Raw genomic sequence first — 24,964 nt, forward strand, 5'->3', positions numbered from 1 at the left:
TTATAAGATTGTCCAGAGAGGAAATTAATTATAGTGCAGGCAAAACCTGAGAATACATTGTCTGTATTATCAAAAGGATTAACTACTATAATGTGCCATAAACAAAACTGACTGCCTGAAAACAAGGATTAAATTGATCACTTGAGAAAATGTTTACTACGCTGGAAATTAATTAAATACCATAAGTAAAATACTGCTAATTACTAGTACTATGGTCCTTCATTTTTATAAGCCTGAACAACAACGACATGGTTATTCATTCAGTTTGTTCCTTGCAAAGTTGTCAAGTAACGCTAATAGGTCTGATAAGGAGGGTTGCTGGGGATGACTTTTTTTCTTCTAAAGCCGGTCTTGGGGCTGCAAGCGTGAGATCCAGATCAAGCACCACATTTGAAGACATGGATTCTGCTGCATTTGATGTTTTTGTCTGAGAATCAGTGAATCCATGCTGCAACTTAACGGGCATGGCATTATGATGGTGGTGATGCAAACCTAATTGAGGAATTGTACGAGTAATTTTAGGCTGGGAGTTAACATGAGGTCCAACCATGCTACTGCTTCTAACCTGTCATATATGTTAAGAACAAGAAATATAATCTTTAGATGGTTTCATAATCCATGGTTTTAATTAATTAGAACGTGATTAGGAAACAAACTGGAAATTACACCTAGAATTGAAGAAAAACAGTACGTACGATGTCAAACAAGCTGGAACGTCGCTTCTTCTTGTTGAGAGTTGCCTGTCGAAGAAAATACTTTTGAGCATGACTTGCAACTTGGGTTGGAGTTCTTGTAGTCACAAAGTTTCTAGAGATGCCTCTCCAGTCTCCTTTCCCCAGCTTCTCCAGCCCAATTAGAAATATTCGGTGTTCGTCTTCTGTCCAGGGAACTCCTACACATCCAAACCATGTGTGCAATAGTTCTGGTTATCTAAGACTAGGAGCTTGCGTTAATTTCTAGGAGAAAATCTTACCAAACAGAACATAATATGAATTTATTTGCTTCTCTTTTAATTAGTTTCTTTGATAAAAAAATATAAAAAAGTATTTCATCGTATAAGTAATTGATGATCAATTTATAGTCAATCAACAGTTTGAATAAATGTGGTGAAATTATGAACAGAAGCAACGTCATAAAGATAAACCAAAATCGATGCCAAAGAATGATGAAAATTAAAGAACTGACCTTTCTTTCTGTCCGGAGATCGACCCATGAGACCATCAGATAGATAACCATTGGAAGTTTTATCAGAATTTTCATCCATGGAATTAACTCTAGAAGGAGACAAAGAAGAAGAAGGAGAGGGAGATGAGGGAGAGGCAGAAGACAAGCAGTCCATGCTAAAACTCTTCTTCATATTGGCAACAGATGATGAAGATATGTCAAGTTGAACACCAAAAAGCCTAAGTCCTCCCACAACAGTCCGTCTAAAAGTGGTGCAGGTCCTTGAATTGTGGCCTATGTTTCCACAATGTGAGCATTTCCTGCCCATTTCTTTCCAGACAAAGAACAACTTCTCAGACCAACAACCAACACACCCAAAGATAACAAACTCAGAGAGACAGAGAGAGAAAGAAAAAAAACAGAGCTAATTACTGATATGTTTGGTGGTATATATGATGATGGACTAGGTGTGGGGTTTATGAAAATGGAGGCATACCTAGAGCAGATGATTGGATGGATATAGTTTATTGTTGGATACTTTTCCAACTTCGGTTCAAAACAAATGAAAATACAATATCAAACACTTCTTTTTCTAGAATCTCATCATATTTATCTCATGCTCGGCATCTTTCTTTTCTTTTTCATATCCGGAAAATGTAGCTAGACATGCATATTATAGTTGGGACCCCTGAAAATACTCTGATGCAATGGACAAACTCTCACTCTAGATGAGTATCAGTCTACAACTCTACATACACGTATACGTATATGCGTATAATTTTCCTCTAATCGCTGACTGAGACAAATAATAGCATATACAAATCAATAGTGTTCATTCCTCAACTAACAAAAACATAAAAACTATCAAGGAATATGAGAGACAGAAAGGGGAGGGGGACAAGATCCTCCAATAGTTGAAGGTATGGGCAGTTAGACTTAGATGACTTGAGAGAAGGGATAAGAAAATATCATAGAAAATCAGATGTTTGAAAGTTTGATGTTGATCAACCAACATAAATCTATGGGAATTTCAATAAAAACTAAACTCATGTTGTCAACGTCGAGGTAGAATAAATGAATTAAAACCCATTTAAAATATTATACTTCCCTTTTGAATGTTTCAATTCCTTGTTTCAGCAAAATTCTGGGGAGACACTACTGAATTTTTTTTTTGTAAGTCAAAACATAGAAAAATAGGAAATAAATTCACATTCTATTTTTTCCAAACAGTTGAAACCAATTGCTAAAAAAAAAAAACACGGATATTAGATGATTATCAAACGTTTCCCTTTTGTCCTTTACTTGGGATTGAACCGACCATATTAACAGAGAGTTGAAAATCTTTCACATTGTGTACATAGCAATCGTGCTTACCGGGCGGCCAATAATCAGATTATCCCATTGATATATTAAAAAAAAAAAGTCTCACCTAATTCTTCTTCTTCTTCATTAAAAACTATGGTTCAAAGAAATTGATAGCAGACAAAAAGAAAGAAATTAAAGAGGACACTCTCAAACTATTTGACATGATCCCACAATATATATATATATATATATATTTATTTATAAATCTTTTTCCAGTGTAATTTCAGCCCATGACTTAGGCAAAGATACCATTCGCCACTAACTGAAAATGGAAGGGAGAGAATAGTATATTCCCTTTTTTATAAATAACCTTTCCCAGATAAGTAAAGTTTAATGAATTAATTAAACACTAAGATGGAGATCATTGATATTATATTATGTTATATTATATTATATTGGATAGATATCTTACCCAACTAGCATTGGTCTTATAATAGAGTTATTGATTTTTTTTTTTTTTTAACAAAGAAAGATGATAAGAGAAATGGTTGTAAATGTTAAAATTTAAATTTCATATTTATTAGATATCACATAGTATTTATATGAATCAACTGAATTAAATTTTAAATTTAAAATAAAAATGTTAATTATTATATTTTTTGTGTTTAAATTTTAATTATTAATATTAAAAATTGAACATTTTACTAGTAAATCATACGATTGTTGATATTATTATATTTAATTATATATAGAGCAAGTTGTTTCAAAGATATTAAGCTAATGGGGTTTAATAAATCCAATGCATGGACAAGTTGAAGAATTCATTAGTCATCTGTGATTGACATAGAAAACAACTCCAATTGCAAATTTTCAAATAGACTTATTTGGCATTATCATAAAAGGGAATCTCTCTTCTTGTAAAAGATAAGATAATGCTACCAACATAGTTTAGTTTCTTTTCCTAATGTTGTTCTTGTTTGACTTAATATTACTTGTTATAGCAAGTGCATAATGTTAATTATTTATAATAACTATTTGAGATGTGAGAGATCAATAATTAATTTCATTGCTTTATTTTTTTATGTGAAAGAGACCAGACCATAGGATACATCCTAGTCTACTTTAGAATATTTAACTAAGAAAATTAATATTAATTGTTCACGAAATAGTATTAAATTCTTTTTTACCTACCCTTTCCTAGCTTAATATAAAATCACAGCCCAAAATTGAACTCAAAAAGTTCAAATTTTTGTTATAAAAAGAAGCACCAACTATGTATTTATAATCCATTCATAAAGGTTTTGGATTTGATGAGATGCCTCCAATCATCTAATTATTAACAAAGGGTAAATGCCAAAATTTCATTAATTTTAATTGCTTAAAAATACCATCCAAATCAGCTTTCATTTTAATTTCATTTGTACTAAAGCATGAACTAGTTAGGGTTTTATGTCACTAATCTAAGGAAGAGTCTTGAATTTCATATCGAACATAATAAGAGAATCACTTTGATATAAAAGGGTTCACATCACCTCTATCTTGTAAGGTATTTTTTGTAAGATAAAACTGTGAGGTTAAAAAGATCAGAGCGGACAATACCTTACAAGGGTGTGAATCGTGACGGTTAAACTGATCTGAGACGTCGGATGAGTGGATGTCTGAGTCCCAAAACTGTACAAATTTAAAATTTAAATTTCGACCCGTGACATTTGTACTAACCATATATAGATCAATTTTAAGGTAAGATCTGCTTTGAAATTGCTTTCTTACACACCCAAAAACCAATGACTTTTAAAGTTGTATATTTATCAGCTGCAACCAAAAAATAAAATAAAATAAAATAAAAGCAGTGCATGATATGTGGTGTTTGATCAAACCTCTTCATTTAAGAATGTAATAAAGGGCACTTTGTTAGAAGTCAATCTTGGGCACAAAGAAAATTTAATGGGAGTACTACTCCAATGTTTTTTTTTTTTTTTTAATTTTATATTCAATTGGATGCTTTGCTAAATTTTTTAATGTTATATTTATATTTTTAAAATGTGTAATATGATATTAATATTATGATTCCGTCTATCAATGTATTACATATGGTTAACATTATAAAAAAAAATGGATGATGATATTATCATCTAATCAAATGATAACATGTGACATATTTTACCAAATTATCTTACCATATTGTCATTTGAAATCATATTAAAAATATGAAGGTGGTGCTGATGTGGCATCCATATATTATTTAAAAATAAAAGTAATTATAGATAAAACTATTAATTCTTTTTCCCTTTTCCTTCATTCATTCTCTCGATTTTCTCTTTTTTAAGTGAAATATGTCACGTGCGAAAATATATAATGTATTATGATGTAATTGGATAACAGTCACATCATCAAAGTTAACGGTGTTAACTTTGGGTACCACATTTATAGACGAAATATAATGCAAATATTATATTACAAAATTTAAAAGTATCTGTACCACATTGAAAATTTTAGTAAAATGCACAGGGCAAATATGATATTAACCTTTTTATTTTTTCTTGTCCAGAGGTTTGCTTTAAATATCTCCCCCACCCCCAATTGCCCCCAAGAAATTAAGATTGTGAAGGCAAGATTAATGTACAATTAGTAGCACGTTTATGAGATGGAGAGATGGATATTCTGATGGCTTGAGAAGCATGATTTTCCGAGAGTTGATGATGAAAATTAATCCAAAACAAAAGAAAAAAAAATTCTGACAGAGAAACAGGGGAAAAGAAAAATCTTCGGTTTGTGGGTCCAACTGCAAGGAGGAGCTGTCTTCTCAAGCATTTATGCTGTTTTGTAGGATCCACTTCTCCAATCTTAGCTTAAACATGAAAATCTCAAGATGCTTGAAAATGCAGGCAACTTAGGATTTTTTTTTTTAAAATTGTTCATAAATTGGTTGTGTCACACTCAACCAGAAGAGGTGAGTAGTACTCTTTTGTCTCCTTTTCCATTTAATTAATTGCATCTCATTTTTTATTTTTAAGATTTCAATTTTTTTAAAAAAATTATAAAATATAGTACTTTTGTTAAATGAATATTATGTTTATAAGTAAATTATGAATGAATCATATATATATATATATGTATATATAGAGAGAGAATTATTTTAAGATTATTTGAAAAAAAATAAAACGTTAATAATTTTTTTTAAAAAAATTTTAATTTTATGATTATTAATCTTAAAAATTAAATTTGATAATATAAAAAATGATATGATAACATAAGATGAATATGACATGAAAAAAAAATAAAATTACATAATTTAAAATTTTAATAATAATTATATATAAATTTAATAAAATAAAAAATATTATATATTTTTATTTTTATATAAATTATAATACGTAATTTTTATATAAAATATAATTTAAATATATAAATTTTAATATTTTATATAATATGAATATTCATTAATAGTTAAATTTACCAAAAAGAAAGCATATTCTTTTGTGATATTAACATGGGAAAAATGCAATGAATCGGGGGCATAACCACCACAAATGTCGCATTCAATTTCAGGACCTTAACCACTAGCTATACCTACATAACATAGGATGCATGCAAATTGCTTCATCATCACATTCAGACCAAAATCTTTTACTGTTTCACTGAAGTTTCATTAACAAAAAATAATAAAAAAGGGAGGGGGTAAGATTACATCATAGATCAACTAATCCAAGTTCAGGAACTGCAGCAATTGTTGAATGTCTAATGTGAAAGCACTTTCATATCTTTGTACTTGAAATAATTTAATGTCACTGATTTTGAAACATTGGGTGATCATTTTACATGAAGACAAAGAGATAGAGGTGCTGTTCTTGCTCTGTAGTGGTGGTAGGTCAAAGAACACCAAGTAAAAGAGAGTTCAACAAAGCATCATATTGAAAAAATATGTAGATATAATCTGATATATATACAGATATTTAAATTTAAAATCTATGAGATGTTTTTTATGAGATAAAATCATGAGAATAATATCTCATAAATTGAATACGAATCATTAGTAACTTTTTAAAGGGAAAAAAAGGAAGAGAAAGTGGTTTGTTTTCATCAAAAAAGAAACCTGCTATTTCTTCAGAGCAAAATCATTCTTTACCACGAAGGCAAAGCACATCATGCAGATGCTATTGGCTTTGTTTCAACAATGAAAGTGGCGTGGAAACTGTGAAAGAAAAGGACCATGCTTGCATATAATAGTTATTCTCTAAACCTACGATTTCATCATCATCAATCTCAGAGTTTTAAGCACTTGTTCTCAATAATTTATCCAAAAACCAAATTGTTTAGAACACTTGATGTAACTATGGCAGAATATGCAAAAGAAAGATGCTGGAGCTTCTTCATTCATTCAATAAACCAACAGAGCAAACTTATGGAACACAAATAAGACAACTTTGGCCATGTAGTACATAACTACAAATTTAAAAGAAAAGAAAATTTCCAAAATTGTACTCTAGAGGTTGAGAGCAGATGCACAAGACATATGTAGTATATTAATGGTTGCTGAAATCTGCTTGATAAGAATGAGGATTATATCTTAGCCAATAGGCTGGTAAACGTGTTGTTGAATGTGATTAAAGCAGTGGCAGCTTCACTCTATGTATATATATGTATCCGAGAACTACAGATTAAACCTCTCTGAAAGAAGCCAGAGCTTCTTAGACTGGTATTCATGCTAGAATGCAAAGCTTGAAAATGTGGCAGTCATATAAAATCTGCATAAAACATACCCAAAAAAAAAGTCCAACTGCACGTATTCCAAATCAATAGTTAAACATATAAAGCTATTGTATAATAAATGGATGTCATTCAAGACTTTTATAGGACGAAAGTGTAATTTGTAGTAAATGAAAAACACATACAAATACACAAAGGTCAAAGGTAAACTGAAACTCACTCTAGCAATGCTTTACAGAACTGCTCCATTGTCTGAATTTGCATATTCCTAGACGATTTTCAGTAAAAGAATCATGAATGGAATGGAGCATGGAACAAACAGCATGAATACTGCCCAAATCTTCATACTTTTCCTACAAAGTTAATTAAAGCTTTCTTTAAGAATATCTTAGATATGAATTTGAATTTGTTTTTGAGTGTGCGCGCAGGCGTGTGTGTGTGTGTGTGTGTGAGAGAGAGAGAGAGGGGTATTACCACTACAGCAAGACGCTCATCAAAACTCATAGAATTTGTGTCGCAAGGCATTAAAATTTTTCTGTAAGCTGTTCTCAGACTCTTAATCTAGAACCTTTGCCAAAAAAGAAATATGTACCTCACATTTAAGCACATGATCCAATCAAATGAATGGAGTGATCATAACAATGTAGAAAATTCATCTCCATGATCAAGGGTATAGAATATAAATGATGAACAATCTAACCAGCTATAGGAAAGACAGAAGTGCGCCACCCCAATATATTGTGCTAAAATAAAATTACAAAAAACTGCCTGTAACATCCTCCAAGAAATAGAAGGACAAACAAGACTAGCACTAACATATACCAGTTTCTTGCAAATCCAATGCCTTATTGTTGTTTCAAAAATCGAACAAGTGGATGGTAAATATTGATTTGAACAGCAACGGAAGCAAATTTAAAATAGAAACTAGAATCTTTTAATCTGGAAAGATTACAGCCTAGCTCCAAATCTAATTAGTTCCCACTTAATATCACTCATCTATTATAGGATAAGTTTATCTTACCATTTCTGTAATTTCTATATATTTACTCAATAAAAGTTTCAAACCTTTGAGTGTAGATTCCATCACATGCATTTTGGAGAAAGGCATACCATAGTAATGCCTTCAGACCTACAATAGTAGCTCTTGTAGCCAATGCCAAACATATACAATCATAATAAGGTGATACATTTAGAAACTAAAACACAAATGCTACTCAAGAAACGGAAGGCAGAAATAAAAACAGAAGTTCTCCATGTTCAAGGGTATAGAATATAAATGATGAACAATCTAACCAGCCATAGAAAAGCCATAGAAGACCATGATATGCAATTTTCAACAAAAGGGGATCTTTTTTTCCATCCTACACCAACAATATGATGCAACTAAAGTATAAAGCCATCAGAATAAAAGTTGAATCTTTCCACCAAACTCTGTGACTTGGAATCCACAACGACGAAGACTCTCCAAATTCAAACTAGTTTTGCGGAAGAACCAATTAAGCAAAAAGGACCTACTGAAACACCCTGTGCCATCAATTTTGAAATTTTACTGATACCTACAACGTAAGAATAGAGAAGCAATTAGAAAACAATATTTTTTTTCCTACTTTAGTAAATTGAACTCCTTTGAAGTAAAAAAAAAAATGCTTTTTAGTTTTTACCATTCTTTATCCTTCCGTGTTTGTCTCAAGCTTGGTGTCAAAAGACAATTCAACAACAGAAAGCCGTTGCTAAAGTAGAAAACTTGTTGACAGGGAAAAGCCAACAAAGAACTGAGCTTTAACAGTCAAAACCAATCACAGGTTTCTGGTACCTAAATACCAATGCCGATTAACAGAAACAGAAAAGAAGAAAAATTCCAGGTCTCAAACAAACAAGACCTTGTGAGTTGAGAATTGAGAGAGAACCTTAAGCCGCCGCGCCTCCTGCAATATAAAAGAGGTCTGTCCCGGTTGGTCTAGACCGTTCGTTTATCCGACCGGATGCTCGTTGTACGGAAGGGATACACGTGGATATTTTCAAAACAAAAAGACCCAGTCATTGGGCCTATTTTCCAGTAATTATATGGGCTATTGGGTCCTACCAATTAACTTGGGCAATTTCAAGTTTCCGATCTCAATAAGTTTGGTATTGAGTATTTAAGGCCCAATAATAATAAACTGAGAATTCAAGAAATTCAAACAAAATATGATTTTCTTTACACTGATTGGTTTAATTTTAATTTTCGCTATCAACAATCCCAAGTGGATTAACTGCAAATTTAATGTAAATTTTCGCTAAAACTTGTTACATGTCTTGATTCAAAATAAGATCATCTCCCTTCACCTAAACTTTTTTTGATAAAAAAAAAAAAAAAGAAATCGGCAGTTGACAATTGACATGATTTAATGAAAAAAAAAAAAAGCAGCAAATGTTATAAAACTAGGGTAAAACAATCGGCGAAAGGAGAAAATTGATGTAATTTACAAAATATTCACTCAAATTTACAGCTATATGAATATGACCATGAATCTATACTATAGTTAAAGTTTAACGGTGACACTGTTTCCAAATAATATTTGCCTTCTCAGGCCTTCTTGACTCTTACTGAGCTGCCCATCTACTCTTTGTGCAGCGTAGCTACCAATATCTTTCTGCCTCGATCAAGATCGGCTGATGCTTTCATGCATTGCTAGTCCAATTAGTGATGAAATCCCCCTCCAACATCCGAAGCACCTTCAGCATAAACAAGAGTGAGATAACAGTAAACTATGAAGGATTAATATAAAATGTTTACAAGAATCAAAGAACTTTCAACTAGTAATTGTTAAACACGAAAGGCAAACCAGATTTGTAGCAAACACCGTAGAAAGAACTAACGGTGTCTCAGAGCAGATAGCCTGCACATAAAACTATACGGTGCACATACACACCTAGATGTTCTGTTTCGGAGTTTCAGACATGTTGGTATTATGTGAGATTGTTCACAGTTTTTGCTACGAACATTGAAACAATGATGACACGATAAATGGTTTTAGGAGGGGAATTTTATTATGTAAATTCCAATTTTCCAACCTGAGACATACGAGGCCTTAAATGAGGATCCCGTCTGATGCACAAGGAAGCACATTGCAGCATGCCATAGACCTCTTGCTCCGCATAGCAGTTCCTCAAGCGGGGGTCGACAAGTTCATGTATGGCATGACTTTCTAGTAAAGGGCGTGCCTGATCCAAATTTGAACCAGTAAGCAAATCCATTGATGATAAATTTTAAAGTAATAATTGCCCAAGAGATTATACAATTAGAATCAAGGGACAAGATAAACTAGAAGGTGATCTGTTGATGTTCTTATGACAAGAAGTAAATCTACTTTTATCAAAGATTTTATGCAATCACCAATCTAGAAAATTGTAACCTAAAATCAAGTCAGGCTTGTACCCATTCTGTGAGGCACTGCTGTCCCTTTGGCCGACTAATGTCCATAGCTTTTCGTCCAGTGATAAGCTCTACCAATACCACCCCAAAGGAGTAGACATCAGCTTTCTCTGTAATTTGGCCACTTTGGGCATATTCTGGAGCTAAATACCTGCCAAAAAGATTGTTTTCCTGAATAAATTTGTCCTTGGTAGAGGATAAAGCAACAAGGAAAAACAAAATAGTTGTGGTTTACCCGAATGTTCCAATTACTCTAGTTTCCACTCCCCTGTCTCCATCTGGCTGCCACCTTGCCAACCCAAAATCCCCAACCTAAATGATCCAGAAGCAATAGTCAGTTTGCAGTCCCTGATAAGGCACATGCTATATGTGCCTATAATTTGATACAAAAAGAAGAGCATTCACACTTGAATGAGCCGTGCATCAAGGAGAATATACAGCTGGTCAAGAGAAATTTGACAATTTGTTCACAGAGCTTAGAAGACGTGACATACTAAAGGTTCGAAATCGTGGGTGACAAGGATATTGTTAGGCCGCATATCACGGTGTACTATACAACCGACTCTGCATTCTTCATGAAGGTATCTCAATCCTCTAGCTGCTCCAACAGCAATCTTTTGTCTTGCAGACCATTGCAATGCATCACGATTATGCCCTGAAAAATTCCCATATCATGATTAAGTTGCCTATTTGGAGGGTAATTATCAATGATCAGTAAGGACAATGAACATATTAGACTCATAGACAACTTGCTCCATTTTGAGGACCAAGCAGCATTTTCCATTTAAGTTTTGACCAGTGAAAGTAAATAATTTCATACATTTAAACCAAAGTTATCCACTAATTTATAAAGGTCTTACCTCGAAAGGCAACTAAGAATTGTTTAAAAATCATATGTAACTAGACACACCATTCCTCAATAAACAGTCAACAGAAAATAAGTGTTGTTTTTCAAGGTCATGACTTTAGGACATTCCATTAAACAGTAAACTCATGTTAGTCAATGGAACAATAGTTTTAAAGTTGGTCAAACTGAGAAAATGTGATAAAAATTTCAATTTCAATTCATAAGCTGAGAGGAAAATCTCCCTTGATATTCTAGCTACTTGCTTGCATTGCAGTTCTATTATCAAGATCAGTGAGTCATAACATAAATTAGAATAGAAGGGAACTTACCATAAAGATGAGAATCCAGAGACCCATTGCAAATGTATTCATAAACTAGCAATCTTTTTCCATCCTCAATGCAGTATCCGATCAGCATTACAACATTGCGATGTTGTGCACAACTTAAAACCTCAACTTCTGAGCAAAATTCTAGGTCACCTTGAGAACTAGCCAACTTATGTTGCTTCACAGCAATGACCTGACCACCTGGTAAGATCCCTCTATGAACAGAACCAAATCCACCTTCAGCCAAGAAATTCGATTGTGAAAAGCCCTTTGTAGCATGTTCCAGTTCAGCATAAGTGAACCACCTTGGAGGGTGCCCAAACGTAGGGGCCTTGTGCTGACATATTGAACATAATGGAGGAGGTCCAGGAGGAGCATTTCTTGACAGTGAGATAGCTTCCCTCACACTTTTGCTCACCTTCAGATCAAGCCTATAATTAAGGACCCCGACATCAGATTCTCTATTCAATGTAGATAATTTCTCCAACAAAATGCTATATGTTGAAGTTAGAGATGAATCATTCAGACTCTGTAAACCTTTGCCAAGATGCTTAGAGTCAGTTCCAGAACTATGAACGTCAGCTATCCATGGCTGGAAATATGAACTTGTTTTAGGAGGATCTAGCTCAATGTCAGAATCTGAATCAGATTCAAACAGATTTTGGCTTTCTTCAGTAATAAATGAATACTCTTTCTTCAAGCTCTCATATAACCCAGGGAGGAAAAATGGTGAGGACCCTGGATCTGAGCTTGATATTGATGAAGTTCTAACATCAGTAGCAGTCAGGGATGATTCACGCTCTGGACTACTGACGGGAGTCACAAATGGCCCTTTAGTTTCATCTAACTGCTCATGCCAGCTTTTCTTATGTTTAGGAGATGTTTCTGATTGAAAAGTTAACGGCCAAGGCACTTCAGGTGCCATGTTTGGTGATCCAACCAAATTCAATCGAAGAACCTTTGGCTGAGATCGCTTCATGACCACAAGATTGCATTGCAGCTCTTCCAGGCAATGCTTCTTCTCATGTTTTAAGCATCTGTTCAAGGATCCAAAAACAATAATAACAATAATTAATTGAACAAATAGAAGAATTGAAAGGAAACTGAGGTAAAAATAGGAAGTTTCAGAACATGAAAACATTATCTACTAAACAAAAGAGTAAACTAGGACCTTGTGTAATTTGCATAATTGCACATAGCTAAAAGCATGCCTTAAGCTAAAAAACAAAATGGGATACATCATGCAAGAGAACAAAGTTTACATTGTATATATTACTTATCCAATATAACCCAGTTGGATTGAGCTTTCTTAGCCTCAGCAGCAACTATCCCATACGGTGATCCAGGAACAATTTTTATCCTGACCTTTAGCTGCAACCAGGAACTTAAAAACTGAATACTAGGAACAAAGAATTTAAGAACTAAAGAAACATCTGAAAATAAATTAATCCACTAACCTTCTCTGGGTCATAAACATCTTGTAACTGAAAAATCATTTGGGAGCATGAATCTGCAATATCTTGTTTTTTATCTGAACTAGTTCCCGAGAGAGACTTCCAATGACCAGTAGCGCAATCACTGGTAAATCTCGAAATCCCCCATATCTTTTTACCTGAGAATGAATTTGGATCCTAATGGGTTATAAACAGCAAATATTATGAAGTGAATAGAGGATATAACAAAGCAGAGACCAAAAGAAAGAATAAAGCAGCAGAATGCTCAAACCAAATTCTCAGCTGTGGCAATTATATATAACTGAACCTGATAATTGCATGTTAAGCTGATAAGAAAGTACAGTGAATACAATCTTAGCCTAATGGCTTCAAACATTTTCAACCTGATTCTATGCCAATTAATTTCGATAACGTTCTTTCTTTTGACTCATACATGCTAAGTGGCCTTTTTTAATCTGTGAAGCAACTGTATCAAACACAGAATGAAGAGGCTAAGATTAACAGTTATGAGCCAACAAGCAGCCAAGTTCAACAAAGGAATAAAGGAGCATTATGAAAATTCACCAAAAGCTCTCTACTATTTACTCAAACTAAATGAAGTAAAAAAGCATCACCAAATTCAGAAACATAAAGAATTCAATAGTTTACTGGTGTCTAAAGGCTCAATTTCATTTTCCACTGCAGCATTTACATAGATAAAGTACAAGGACATCAATAAGTTCCCCAAAACTTTTCGTCCTAATAAGATTTGGGAACTGATAGGCAACATATTTTGTTGTAATGATTGCATCTGCCACTTGTAAGACTCTAAGGTTTCAAGATCCAACCAGCCAACCTGTCAAAATCTCTACGTACTGAATTTTATATTTTAAGCCATAGATCGTCTAGCAATAATTCTTTCCTTAAACATAAGAAAGTGATGTAGAACAAAATTTTTCTCTAATGTATGGAGGAGAAATCAATGCAAGCTTAGCTTCTGCACGCATAATTCTACTACGTGACTCCTCTAATCCCCCAAATCTGCTCAATGAATTCCATCATCATACAAAAAGTAAGGAGAAAAGAAGTAAAAGTGAAAGAAGATGTGTATATAAGGAAAATTAAGTTACTCGAGGAGTGGGCAGGAATAACCACAAGCAGCTTAATGCAATCCCCAGGCTGGACAACATGAGTCAAAGCCCAGACCAGAGCAGTCCTTGGGATCTCCCTTGCTGCTTTAACAGCCACCACCACTACTTTTCCAACCAAATCTGAGGTACCCTTTTGTTTCATCTCCAAAGCCAGCTAGAAACTAAACTCATGAACACCTTCCACGCAACCCATATTCAAAACCCATCCTATTTCTCAATTAAAACACAACCCTTGATCAGAAAAGATTGCATTTTTGCTGATTCACAATAACCAAGATGCCTTTTTTTTTCTTCTTAGAGGTGCTCTGAAGAAAAGTTTAAATTGAAAAAAGAGTAGCAGATGGGGATGTGCACTTCAAGGTAATTTTTTCAAATCAAGTAAGCTCTTTCTCATAAAAGGGACGTGTATAAGCTCTAGTTACCAAGACCCTCTCTTTCTTCTCTCTCTCAATAGACAGCTTTGGATGCAATAAAGAAACATGTGTCCGTTCTTGCAAGAACAAGCACAAGTTTCTTTCACAGAAACTGAGGCTGCCTTTTCTTTTAGTTCATGTAACGTGCGTGAGCTTTCTTTAGAAAAAATGATTCTTGTGAAACAAAGCGGGTGGCCTAATTTTAAAACCTTTGCTTTCAACAAAATTACAAGAAAGGGTAATTGGCAATACATTAGTATTATACAAATAACAAACGACAAAAAGAAACGGGTAATGTCAGGAAACGACGACTGTTTAATACCGAACCCATGTAATTATGTAAACTATTAGCTGCATGATTGGAAGAAAGCTTTCCCTTTCCCTTTACCTATCTATCCTACGAACTTTTAAACGAAATTAGAAACTTTGCATGGAGCCCTCAAATGTGGACTTTACCAAGCAATGAAATGTAATTTGATTCTTTTCTTTTAGACTGAAAATTGAGAGTAGGTAATAGAAGGAAGTTTGATTCTTACAGTTTTGAATCTGGTAGTGGCGTTTGGTCATGTGCCTTACCTGCCATTTACTTTGGTAAAGACTACATTTAATACTAAAATCTTTTGAAAACAACAAAAATTTACATATTGGAATTCCCAATTTTTTTATCACCATTTTGGGATTAACAATCTGTCTGGGATGCAACAAAACTGCCTATTTCTTGCCCATTGAAGTTCTCATTATTTTTTTAATCTGGGTTTTTAAGGCTTTGTCTCCTTGGAGATAGTAATCAACTATTTTTTGTGTCTGGGGCTAGATCCAGCTGATGAGGTAACAACAGAGTTGATCTTAAATATAAACAGATGGAACAGAAAAACTAATGCTTTTGTAAATGTGGCACTTAAATTTGTGCAGGAACATCAATTAAATTGCTTTTGTTTTTGTGTTGCTCTGATATGGCACAAGATGGCGGATTGGTAGTGTGGTAGGACATGATATATGAGCCCTGCCCTACACACTGACAAATGAAGACAAAGAGTTTATGGTAGGGCATGGCATGGAATGGGTAACATCAATTATGAGCTTGCTGTCATTTGAATACAAATGCTCATTTTTTTCAATGGAAATGTCAATTTCTAGCCAACAAAACTTCAGCTTATAGCTGGCTTCCGCTCCTTGAGCTGATTTGAATTCTGTGGAAAGTGAAGATATCCATCAGTCAACTAGAAATTTGCACATTGAAGAAACAATGCAACACAGCCAAATTCGAAACAGAAAATAGGAAATCACATGACTCTTTACTGCAGATAGTCTACTTGCGATGAAGACAATTTATCTTAATGACTGTTATTCCACATGTAAAACTGTAAAAAAAAAAAAAGACCTTATTGTCTATATCCTACTATAAAAATGAAGAACCAAAAAAAAAAATTAAAAGGTAGGTTAGACTTAGATATGCAAACACCTCCTATGTCATTCTTTATGAAAGTGGGACCTAAAGTTAGCTAGCTAGCGGCAATGGCTGACTACCTTCACAAAAGATACAAACCAAAGAAACTTTAAAATATTCCCTAATGTTACTCATGCAGAGCTTAGCTCCAAATCCATTCCTCTCCAAACAGAAAAAAATGAAAAGAGTTTTAAATTTTAAAGATAAATACAATGACATAATACACTTGGTTGATGATTGTCCACTTCAAGAATTGAGATATTTCCAACAAAACCATCCAAGTATTTCATTTTTTCACAAAAGTATGAGAGTTTACTCAATGATCTCTTTGATCTGCTAGCAGAGAAAGTAGCCTTTGATGATACCTATGGCAAGGAAGAGGACAAGAGGTAGCTAACAAAGATGAAAACTTTTGAGGTCACTAACTCTTTCAGCTTTCCCAGGGGAGGTGCTGAAAGATTCAGCCTTGGAAATGAATGCAGCATATAAAGACAACTGAATTTCACAATCACATACAAACATAAGCTTGTTAACTTCTTATCTGCAACATAAAAAAAAAAAAAAAAAAATGACGAAGATGCCTTTTCTATTTTACAGTATTTGAATATGAGAAAACAAATCTTGTATAAAGAAATCAAGAATGATGTTTCTATGTATTCAAGAATAATGTAAACAGGAAACTAAATAAGAAAGTGAGGAATTGATGGCACTTACTCTCTCCAATTTGGAGCCCAACATAGCCAGAGACAATGGTACCCATAGCTGTTAATAAAGATATAAAAGGAAAAGTAAGATAGACCATCATACAAATTAAATTTACCAAAAACAAATATTACTATTATTATGACATTAAAAGAAGGATTATTAGGAACACTAACGGAATTCTTTCTTAATGATAATATTATTGGCGTTAGTTTGTAACACCAAAAAAATCATATGATTGGTAGTGGAGTTTTTAAATTTCAGATATACATAATAAAAAATTAATTAAAAAATAATAATTTTTTAATCTCATTTATATAATTAAAAATTTTATTAACGATCATATGATTTTGGTAGTGGGTCAAGCTTGCCAGGATATGATTTTAAAAATTTAGGGTTTTGTTTTGTTAAAAAAACTAACAATTTTAGTTTGATAAGCAAATCATCTTTAACAGGATTGGGCTTAAATTCTTAACTCTTAAACCAATTCTTAATTGGATTGGAATTGGAGTCCATGGGAGAATTTTGGATAAGGGAAAAGTAGGGATTCAAAAATTTTAGAAACTTCCATAAAAGGAAAAGGCAATTTGGTCTTTTTACAATGAAGATGCCTGTTATACAGTGGCGCAAACAGGACAACGGTCATTTTCCAGGAGGAGATCCAATGCCAATGGGAGCGGCTAAATTGGCCGCTGTAGTCACCAGATTGAAACGTGAAGATCACAAGCGGACCAAGCATGACTCCCACTTCTCCAAATGGAAGGTTCCATTTAAACTCCAAAATCTCTTCTCCCTCTTTACAAGCATTTAATCACGAATGAACTACTGAATTTTTACAGGATTACATCAATGGATTCCCTTCCTTTTTTCAGTTAATTGTTGCTAAACAATATCTATATCCGATTTATAATCCTCCATCCTTTCTGGGTCTTTTTGTATTTTCATGTAATCATGTGTTTAGGTTCTTATCGGGCCTGATGATTGGGAAGACTACTCAGTTGGGAAAGAAGGAGTGGCCAGATACAGGGTTGAAAATCTTCCCGGAAGTTCAAGCTCAGGACTCTATGAGCTTGCTATATACCGTTCTGGCTCCTCGAGCAGGGACAATCCTGGCAAGCTTGACCCAGACAAGGTTTTGGTAGTTTATCTTGGTGAAGCTGACAATGTCAGGGCAAGACTCCAACAATATGGTCGTACAGGTGCTCATTTGGGTAGAAGTGGCTCTGGAGAAAAAGGATGTGCATGCTTTGAAGACATCTTTTCGAGAGGCTATTCGATTGTTTACAGATGGGCTCCTGTGAGTATATTTCTTCTCCGTTTTTGCTAACTTCAACTTGCTTGGTATCCTATGACTCTTGAACGGAAACTATTTGAGAAGTTTGAATAACAAAATTGGAATAAAAGTTCTCAGTTCTTTTCTAGAGTATTTCTTTTAGTAGTAAAACAATGATAAGTTTAGACATAGCGAATGAGATATTTGTTCTAGTGATATTTCAATAATCTTCTAGTTTGAATTCCTTTGAATTGTTAACAATCGCCTTTTTTTGTTCTTCGACTGTAATGTAATCATGCTAAAATAGCCTTTTACTGGCTATAATTAAGTGTTTCAGTATGCAAGCAATAAATGTTGTGAATATTAGTGCTTTGGAGGGTGAAAATAGAAAGAATTAGTGGAGAAACTTGTACCAAGAACAGTGGAAGTATATTTATACAACTTGTTAAGGTCAATTTTGCAGGTTGTGAACTAGCGTATATATGTTCTTCTTATTACTGCTATAAGCTCATAGTCTTGTGTGAATTACAGATGGTCATGGAAATGGATTCTTATTAGTACTCATTGAAGGGTTTACTTGTCGACTCTTAACTGGATGAGATGGTTTGAAAGCTAAATAACAGTGAAAAGTGCAGCCATTCATCAATGTTCTTATTATATGTTCACTCACATACACAGCATGTAAATGATGCTCTATTGATTGATTGTAATTTTTAGGGTCTTCCCTGTACTCATGGACAGAAGAATGCCTGCATTCAAATTTTGCTTTCTAATTTTCAAAATTTTAATATTCTTTTCCTCTCCCCTATATGCTAAGTAGACGGAAAACAAGGCAGACGCTCATAGAACAGAAGCTCAGCTTCTTGATACCTTTGATTATGCATGGAATAAAGGTTCTAATGGTGCACGCCGCCATGATAATATCCTTCAGAAACTTAATAAACGTGCAGCCAATCGTTCCCCACTAGCCATTTTCTCCACAAAGAATCTATCCTTCCTTCAAAAGCAAGTAGGTATCGAAATCAAATCAAGCAAGCTGCTTTCACAGGACAATGAATTCAGCAAATACGCTGATGGAGAGAGCTACAACTTTTTGTGGCAAGTTTTCAAGTTCGGCAGATCACAGCCTAGGTTAGTTTCTGATCATGGTGGCTCTAATGAGAATGATACCATCACTTGCGGAGTGGTTTTAGAGGATGGTTCCATTTGTAGAAAGCCACCAGTTGAAGGAAGAAAAAGGTGTGGTGAACACAAGGGCCAGAAAACTAAGGGGTCCTCTGTGAGGTTGAGTACAAGGGAGAAATCCCAACTGCATAAGGCATGCTCGGAATATGTTGTTTTTGATAACGGAGAATGCAATGTTCATGGCCCAAAGATTCCCAGCTTTGGCCCAGTGCCTTCATTGTCAGTGGACTATCCTGAAATTGAGCACTGCAGTCCTATTTGTGGAGTTGTCATGGATGATGGATCTCTTTGTAGAAGGCAGCCAGTTTCAGAGAGAAAGAGGTGTGATTTGCATAAAGGGAGGAGAATTTTTTACTCCAATTCCCAGACAACAAGATATCAGACAGTGCCATATGTGGCTTTTGATTCATATGCTAATGAAGCTTCAGGTTTTGACAAGAAATCCTCTGAAGTTTTTATACCTGAAAAAGTGGAAACTGGAGTTGCTCGACAAAAGCCTGTTTTCAATGAGGGCTACGATACTATATGCGGTGTGAAATTAGGTGATGGATGTTTCTGCACAAAACAACCTGTTAGAGGAAGAGTCAGGTGTGAGGAGCATAAAGGGATGAGGATTGCTAGCCTCCGCTCTGGATTAGATTCAAGGAGCACATCCCATGTTTTTGACGCACATTCAAGTAGTAGCACATCCATTTGTGGAGCACCCACCCGCAATGGTTCTTTCTGCCAGAGGAGAACTAAGGGAAAAGGAAGATGTTGGCAACACTAAGGCAAATCTGTCTCCCGGGCAGAGAATTTTGTGGGAGAATCACCATGGCTTCCGTGTTTGGGAAGAGTGCAGGAACCAAAGAGTTTTTTTATGTATTTTGTGTACTATATAATAATTATTCAATTGGCTGCTGTTGAATTATGTTTTAGCTCATGAACATTTATTTAATTCCATAGAAAGTCTTTGTGGTCGAGTGTGATTCTCATCCTTGTTTTTCTATAAAAATTCATTTTATTTTAACATATATGTAGTAGTTTTTTTTTTTTTTTTTTTAAAGAAAATAGTTTAAGGCATTTTTAATTTTTACGACCCAAAGAGAAATTAAGTATTGACAAAAAAAAAAAAAAGGGAAATTAAAAGAGTTATAAACACTTATTAAGATTAATTAAATTTTATTTAGAAACTACTTTTTCAATGTCCTACCAAAAAAAACTATTCCTCGTCTGAAGCAAATCTTTCCACGTGTCGCCTATACCAAATGCCAGAAAAAATGCAAAAATGCGAACCCAAAGGCAAATGACTTCCTAAAGCGTTGCTGTTTTCGTCGCCACATCATCAGAAACTTCGCTAACGTACGCTACCACCACTAAAATGCCTGCCGGAGAACTCCGTTACCCTTCTCCGGTCCCTTCTACGCTCCCATCTCAAGCGATGGAAACAACCGTGGAGGAAGACGAGGCTTGGTTGTGGGCACAGATAAAAGCCGAGGCACGCAGGGACGCCGAGTCGGAGCCTGCTCTAGCTAGCTACCTCTACTCAACGATCCTCTCTCACTCCTCTCTGGAACGCTCGCTTTCCTTCCATCTCGGCAACAAGCTCTGTTCCTCCACGCTGCTGTCGACGCTTCTATATGATCTCTTTCTGAATACTTTCTCCTCGGACCCTTCGCTTCGAGCCGCCGCCGTCGCCGATCTGCGTGCGGCTCGTGTTAGGGATCCTGCTTGCGTTTCATTCTCTCATTGCCTACTTAATTATAAAGGATTCTTAGCTTGCCAGGTAAATAATTTTTCTTAATTTCCTCTGATTAATTGAATTTTATTTCACAAAGTTATGTAAATTAGTATGATATAAAGGAATTCTAGTTCTTATTTGGTTTCAATTTTGAGTTTTTTTTTTATATTTATCATTAAAATTACATGTTTGATCTTAGATAAAAAAAAGTTCCTTGATTGACACGTACGGTTAAGATTGAATAGCCTTTAGCATTTTGATGGAAATGGTATGCTTATTGTTAATTGAATCTTGTGAAAGTATTTGTTAAAGGAATTTGTGTAAAGCATTGATTTTTGTTGATAGAGCAGAAAATTGAGGGAAATGGAAAAAATTTTTTAATAATAGTTGGAATTTTGTTATTATAGGCTCATCGTGTAGCACACAATTTGTGGACTCAATCACGTAGGCCGCTAGCATTGGCATTACACTCTCGAATCTCCGACGTTTTTGCTGTTGATATACATCCAGCGGCGAAGATTGGGAAGGGGATTTTGTTTGATCATGCCACTGGTGTGGTGATTGGTGAAACCGCGGTTGTTGGCAACAATGTGTCGATTTTGCATCATGTTACACTTGGTGGGACTGGGAAAGCGAGTGGGGATCGGCATCCGAAGATTGGAGATGGAGTGCTGATCGGGGCTGGTGCAACCATATTAGGGAATGTGAAGATTGGGGAGGGAGCAAAGATTGGAGCAGGGTCAGTGGTTCTGATTGATGTGCCTCCGCGGACCACAGCTGTAGGGAACCCTGCAAGGCTCGTGGGAGGGAAGGAGAAACCCTCGAGGCATGAGGAATGCCCTGGAGAGTCCATGGATCACACTTCATTCATCTCTGAGTGGTCAGATTATATCATTTGATCACCGAGCTTCACTTTCTTAGTTACTCTATATACTTAAAGCTGTTCTGTTGCTTCCACTATGATGTTGAAGACTTAAAGCTATTAAAAGGTGTATTCTGCTTCTTTCTTTTATGTTAAGCTTCGAGTATGCTGGCCTTGACTTCCATTTTGATCATGTAATGCTGTAATAGATATGTAAACAACGAACATAAGTACTAATTTGCTATATCTTTTTACTACTTTTTTCTGTCCATCAAGAATTACACTCTGAATCCATTGTGTGGCAGCACAAAACAAGATTCTTTGAATGGAATGGAATTTATTTTTTAAGGGTAGTAACTCGAGTCAAATTTTGACGAGTTTGATATTCTAAATTTGCTCCTCTAGTGGTGTAGTTTTTGAGTTGGCTACCATTTGTTTTGTCCAACCAGGGTGCATGGAAAGGTTAGATATTCTGATCCAGAACAGCCAGCGGTTTTAAACCAGCTGAAGCACTGAAACAGGATAGCATCTTACTTTCAAATATTTTGAGCAGAGAAGATGTCTTGTCATGGCAGGCCTTAGTATCACTGCCCATTTTACTTAATTCAGATTATATTTAATAGCAACGATAAACTTGATTATTTGAAAAGAAGAGCACCCAAAGGAAAATAAACCTATTTTTTTTTTTGGATAAATTTGTATTTTATTATTACGACTAAAACAAGTATTACCGCACAAATATGTTTCTACTTAGCCCCCATCTCTCGTATATCTTGATCAAAGCCAATGTCCCTAAAGACAAAAGAAAATAAACTTGAGAAAACGCTGTCGTTTAGGTCGAATACTGTTTGATAAATTTATATGTCTTGATCAAAGCCAATGTCCCTAAACCCAAAGGAGAATAAACTTCAGAAAAACACTGTCGTTTAGGTGGAATAATGTTTGATAAATTTATAATCCAGAGAAACTCGTAAACACCTCGCTTGACACTGCAAGCAAAAAAAACAATGGCGACACTGGTGTCCCTTCAAAACACGGGAAATTACATTAGCTTCTCTTCCCACTTAAAATCTTCAATATCTACCAGGCCTTCCGTCGTTGGCAACAAGAAAATCAAGCTCTGTTTTTCTCAAAACCCCAACAAACTCAACCCTCTATGCACCTACGCCGTATCCAATAACACCAACGGCAACAAACTCAACCTTCTATGCACCTATGCCACATCCAATAACACCAATAGCAACAGCTCTACCAGGACTTATCGCCGCCAAGGTGTGACGACTCACCGCCAGACCACCAAAAATCGGCCCAACCCTCGTAAATTCAACACTGAAACTCGAAAGGAAAACCATCCATCTCCTGAAAATCCTGCATTTCAAAGTATTGACGTGGATTTGCCGAAGTTATGCGAAGAAGGCAAGGTTAAGGAAGCTTTAGATTATATGAGTAAAGGTGTTTTAGCGGATTATAATGTTTTCGTGGCGTTATTGGATGCTTGTGGGAATATGAATTCGAAAGAATTATCCAAAAGAGTTAATGAATTCTTGAGAAGATCAAAGTTTTCTGGTGATATCGAATTGAACAACAAATTGATAGATGTTTACGGGAAATGCGCTAGTCTAAGAGATGCTCGCAGGGTGTTTGATAAAATGCGTGAGCGGAATATGGATTCTTGGAGGTTGATGATAAATGGGTATGCGGTTAATGGAAAAGGAGATGACGGATTGTTGTTATTTGAAGAAATGAGAAAAGGTGAATTTCATCCGGATAACGAGACTTTTCTGACGGTTTTATCTGCTTGTGCCAGTGTAGGCGCTGTCGAGGAAGGAGTAATGTATTTTGAGTTGATGAAGAATGAATACAAGATTGCTCCGAGGATTGAACATTATTTAGGGGTTATTGATGTTTTTGGGAGAGCTGGGCATTTGAATGAGGCTGTGGAGTTTATTGAGAATTTGCCGATTGAGCCAAGGGTGGAGATTTGGGAGGCAATTAGGGATTTTGCACGAATTCATGGAGATATTGACCTTGAGGATCATGTTGAGGAGTTGTTGCGTGGACTTGATCCTTCTATAAGAAGTGAGAATGAACTCCGAGCGCCACAGAGGAAAAAACTTTCTATGGTTAACATGATTGAGGAGAAGAATAGAGTGAGTCAGTATAGGTGTATGAACCCTTTCAAGGGAGAAGCAAATAACAAGTTGAAAGGTTTGAATGGACAGATGAGGGAAGCAGGCTATGTGCCTGATACAAGGTATGTGCTTCATGACATTGATCAGGAGGCAAAAGAGCAGGCTTTGCAATACCATAGTGAGCGTTTGGCGATTGCTTACGGTCTTATTAGTACTCCGGCAAGGACACCTCTTAGGATCATTAAGAATCTGAGAATCTGTGGAGACTGCCACAATGCAATCAAAATCATGTCTGAGGTTGTTGGGAGAGAGCTGATAGTGAGGGATAACAAGCGGTTCCATCATTTCAAGGATGGAAAATGCTCTTGTGGTGATTACTGGTAAAACTTTAGAAAACCCTGCCATTGATGTTGCATGTCATCAAGGAAAATGTAGTTGCTGACTGGAATGAAACGTATAAGCATTGTGAAAAGTTTCTGGATTGTACACCATGCTTGTATTGAAATTTAAATTCTACGGTGACCTGTTGTCATCATTGAAATGGTTATTCACATCAAACAACTTTTTTTGCTACTAAATACTTAATGTACTTAAAATTTAGGAAAATTCTGTGCTAATTTCATGAATACAAGAGGAACCTACGTAAACTCTCTCCTCGAGAATTTTGTATCTGCAAGCTGACTCAAAGTCACAATGCTGCCAAAAAGCATTAGGTTCTGTTGCACTAAAGCAATATCTCATAGCATTCACCATGATGTATGAACTGATTATACTATATTTAGTTGTTTAGAGCAACTATCAGAAAATCACAATAGTGACTTGATCACCTGGAGCTTGCAAGCAATCAACCTATTACCTATGGAATCTTGAATTTGAGTGTGA

General features: G+C 35.1%; 4 protein-coding genes, 1 long non-coding RNA gene and 1 pseudogene across 10 annotated transcripts; 3 read left to right on the forward strand and 3 right to left on the reverse strand.

Annotated features, from left to right (window-relative positions):
* Window positions 1-1,935, reverse strand: LOC111285541 (transcription factor MYBS3-like). Of its 2 annotated transcripts, none has more exons than XM_089763185.1 (3): window positions 1,186-1,935; window positions 696-922; window positions 1-565 (listed from the first exon to the last, which is right to left on the reverse strand). In XM_089763185.1, exons 1-3 carry the CDS (start codon window positions 1,490-1,492, stop codon window positions 284-286), a joined length of 816 nt encoding a protein of 271 aa, XP_089619311.1. In that variant the 5' UTR covers window positions 1,493-1,935; the 3' UTR covers window positions 1-283. The 2 variants fall into 2 exon arrangements, with proteins under 2 accessions (XP_089619311.1, XP_022730768.2); XM_022875033.2 differs by having other exon boundaries at window positions 696-892; window positions 1,186-1,912.
* A 4,878-nt stretch (window positions 1,936-6,813) lies between these two features.
* LOC149518605 (uncharacterized) lies at window positions 6,814-9,094 on the reverse strand. 4 transcript variants are annotated; one of them, XR_016343258.1, is made up of 4 exons: window positions 8,838-9,094; window positions 7,651-8,732; window positions 7,397-7,529; window positions 6,814-7,214 (listed from the first exon to the last, which is right to left on the reverse strand). It is a non-coding gene; the product is annotated as an uncharacterized LOC149518605 (long non-coding RNA). The 4 variants fall into 4 exon arrangements; XR_016343259.1 differs by having other exon boundaries at window positions 7,362-7,529; XR_016343260.1 differs by having other exon boundaries at window positions 6,814-7,529; window positions 7,651-7,744; window positions 8,470-8,732; window positions 8,838-9,089.
* Window positions 9,095-9,617: 523 nt separating this feature from the next.
* On the reverse strand, window positions 9,618-15,222 carry LOC111285841 (inactive protein kinase SELMODRAFT_444075-like). Its single transcript, XM_022875465.2, has 9 exons — window positions 14,328-15,222; window positions 13,222-13,376; window positions 13,041-13,135; window positions 11,768-12,801; window positions 11,086-11,246; window positions 10,827-10,903; window positions 10,595-10,742; window positions 10,231-10,380; window positions 9,618-9,891 (listed from the first exon to the last, which is right to left on the reverse strand). Exons 1-9 carry the CDS (start codon window positions 14,488-14,490, stop codon window positions 9,838-9,840), a joined length of 2,037 nt encoding a protein of 678 aa, XP_022731200.2. The 5' UTR covers window positions 14,491-15,222; the 3' UTR covers window positions 9,618-9,837.
* A 2,293-nt stretch (window positions 15,223-17,515) lies between these two features.
* Window positions 17,516-20,377, forward strand: LOC111286456 (protein EFFECTOR OF TRANSCRIPTION 2). Its single transcript, XM_022876427.2, has 3 exons — window positions 17,516-17,673; window positions 17,872-18,207; window positions 19,004-20,377. Exons 1-3 carry the CDS (start codon window positions 17,518-17,520, stop codon window positions 20,135-20,137), a joined length of 1,626 nt encoding a protein of 541 aa, XP_022732162.2. The 5' UTR covers window positions 17,516-17,517; the 3' UTR covers window positions 20,138-20,377.
* Window positions 20,378-20,611: 234 nt separating this feature from the next.
* Window positions 20,612-22,207, forward strand: SERAT1;1 (serine acetyltransferase 1;1). The gene is made up of 2 exons (XM_022876039.2): window positions 20,612-21,133; window positions 21,496-22,207. The coding sequence occupies exons 1-2, from the start codon at window positions 20,729-20,731 to the stop codon at window positions 21,985-21,987; spliced, it is 897 nt and encodes a 298-aa protein (XP_022731774.2). The 5' UTR covers window positions 20,612-20,728; the 3' UTR covers window positions 21,988-22,207.
* Window positions 22,208-22,844: 637 nt separating this feature from the next.
* Window positions 22,845-24,660, forward strand: LOC111286198 (pentatricopeptide repeat-containing protein At2g15690, mitochondrial pseudogene; annotated as a pseudogene). The gene has a single exon (XR_016343261.1). The product of XR_016343261.1 is annotated as a pentatricopeptide repeat-containing protein At2g15690, mitochondrial pseudogene (transcript).
* Window positions 24,661-24,964: the final 304 nt, after the last annotated feature.

Source organism: Durio zibethinus, chromosome 6 (assembly GCF_047325235.1).
Source record: "Durio zibethinus cultivar Kanyao isolate XHJ-2024 chromosome 6, ASM4732523v1, whole genome shotgun sequence".
NCBI classification, from domain to species: Eukaryota; Viridiplantae; Streptophyta; class Magnoliopsida; order Malvales; family Malvaceae; genus Durio; species Durio zibethinus.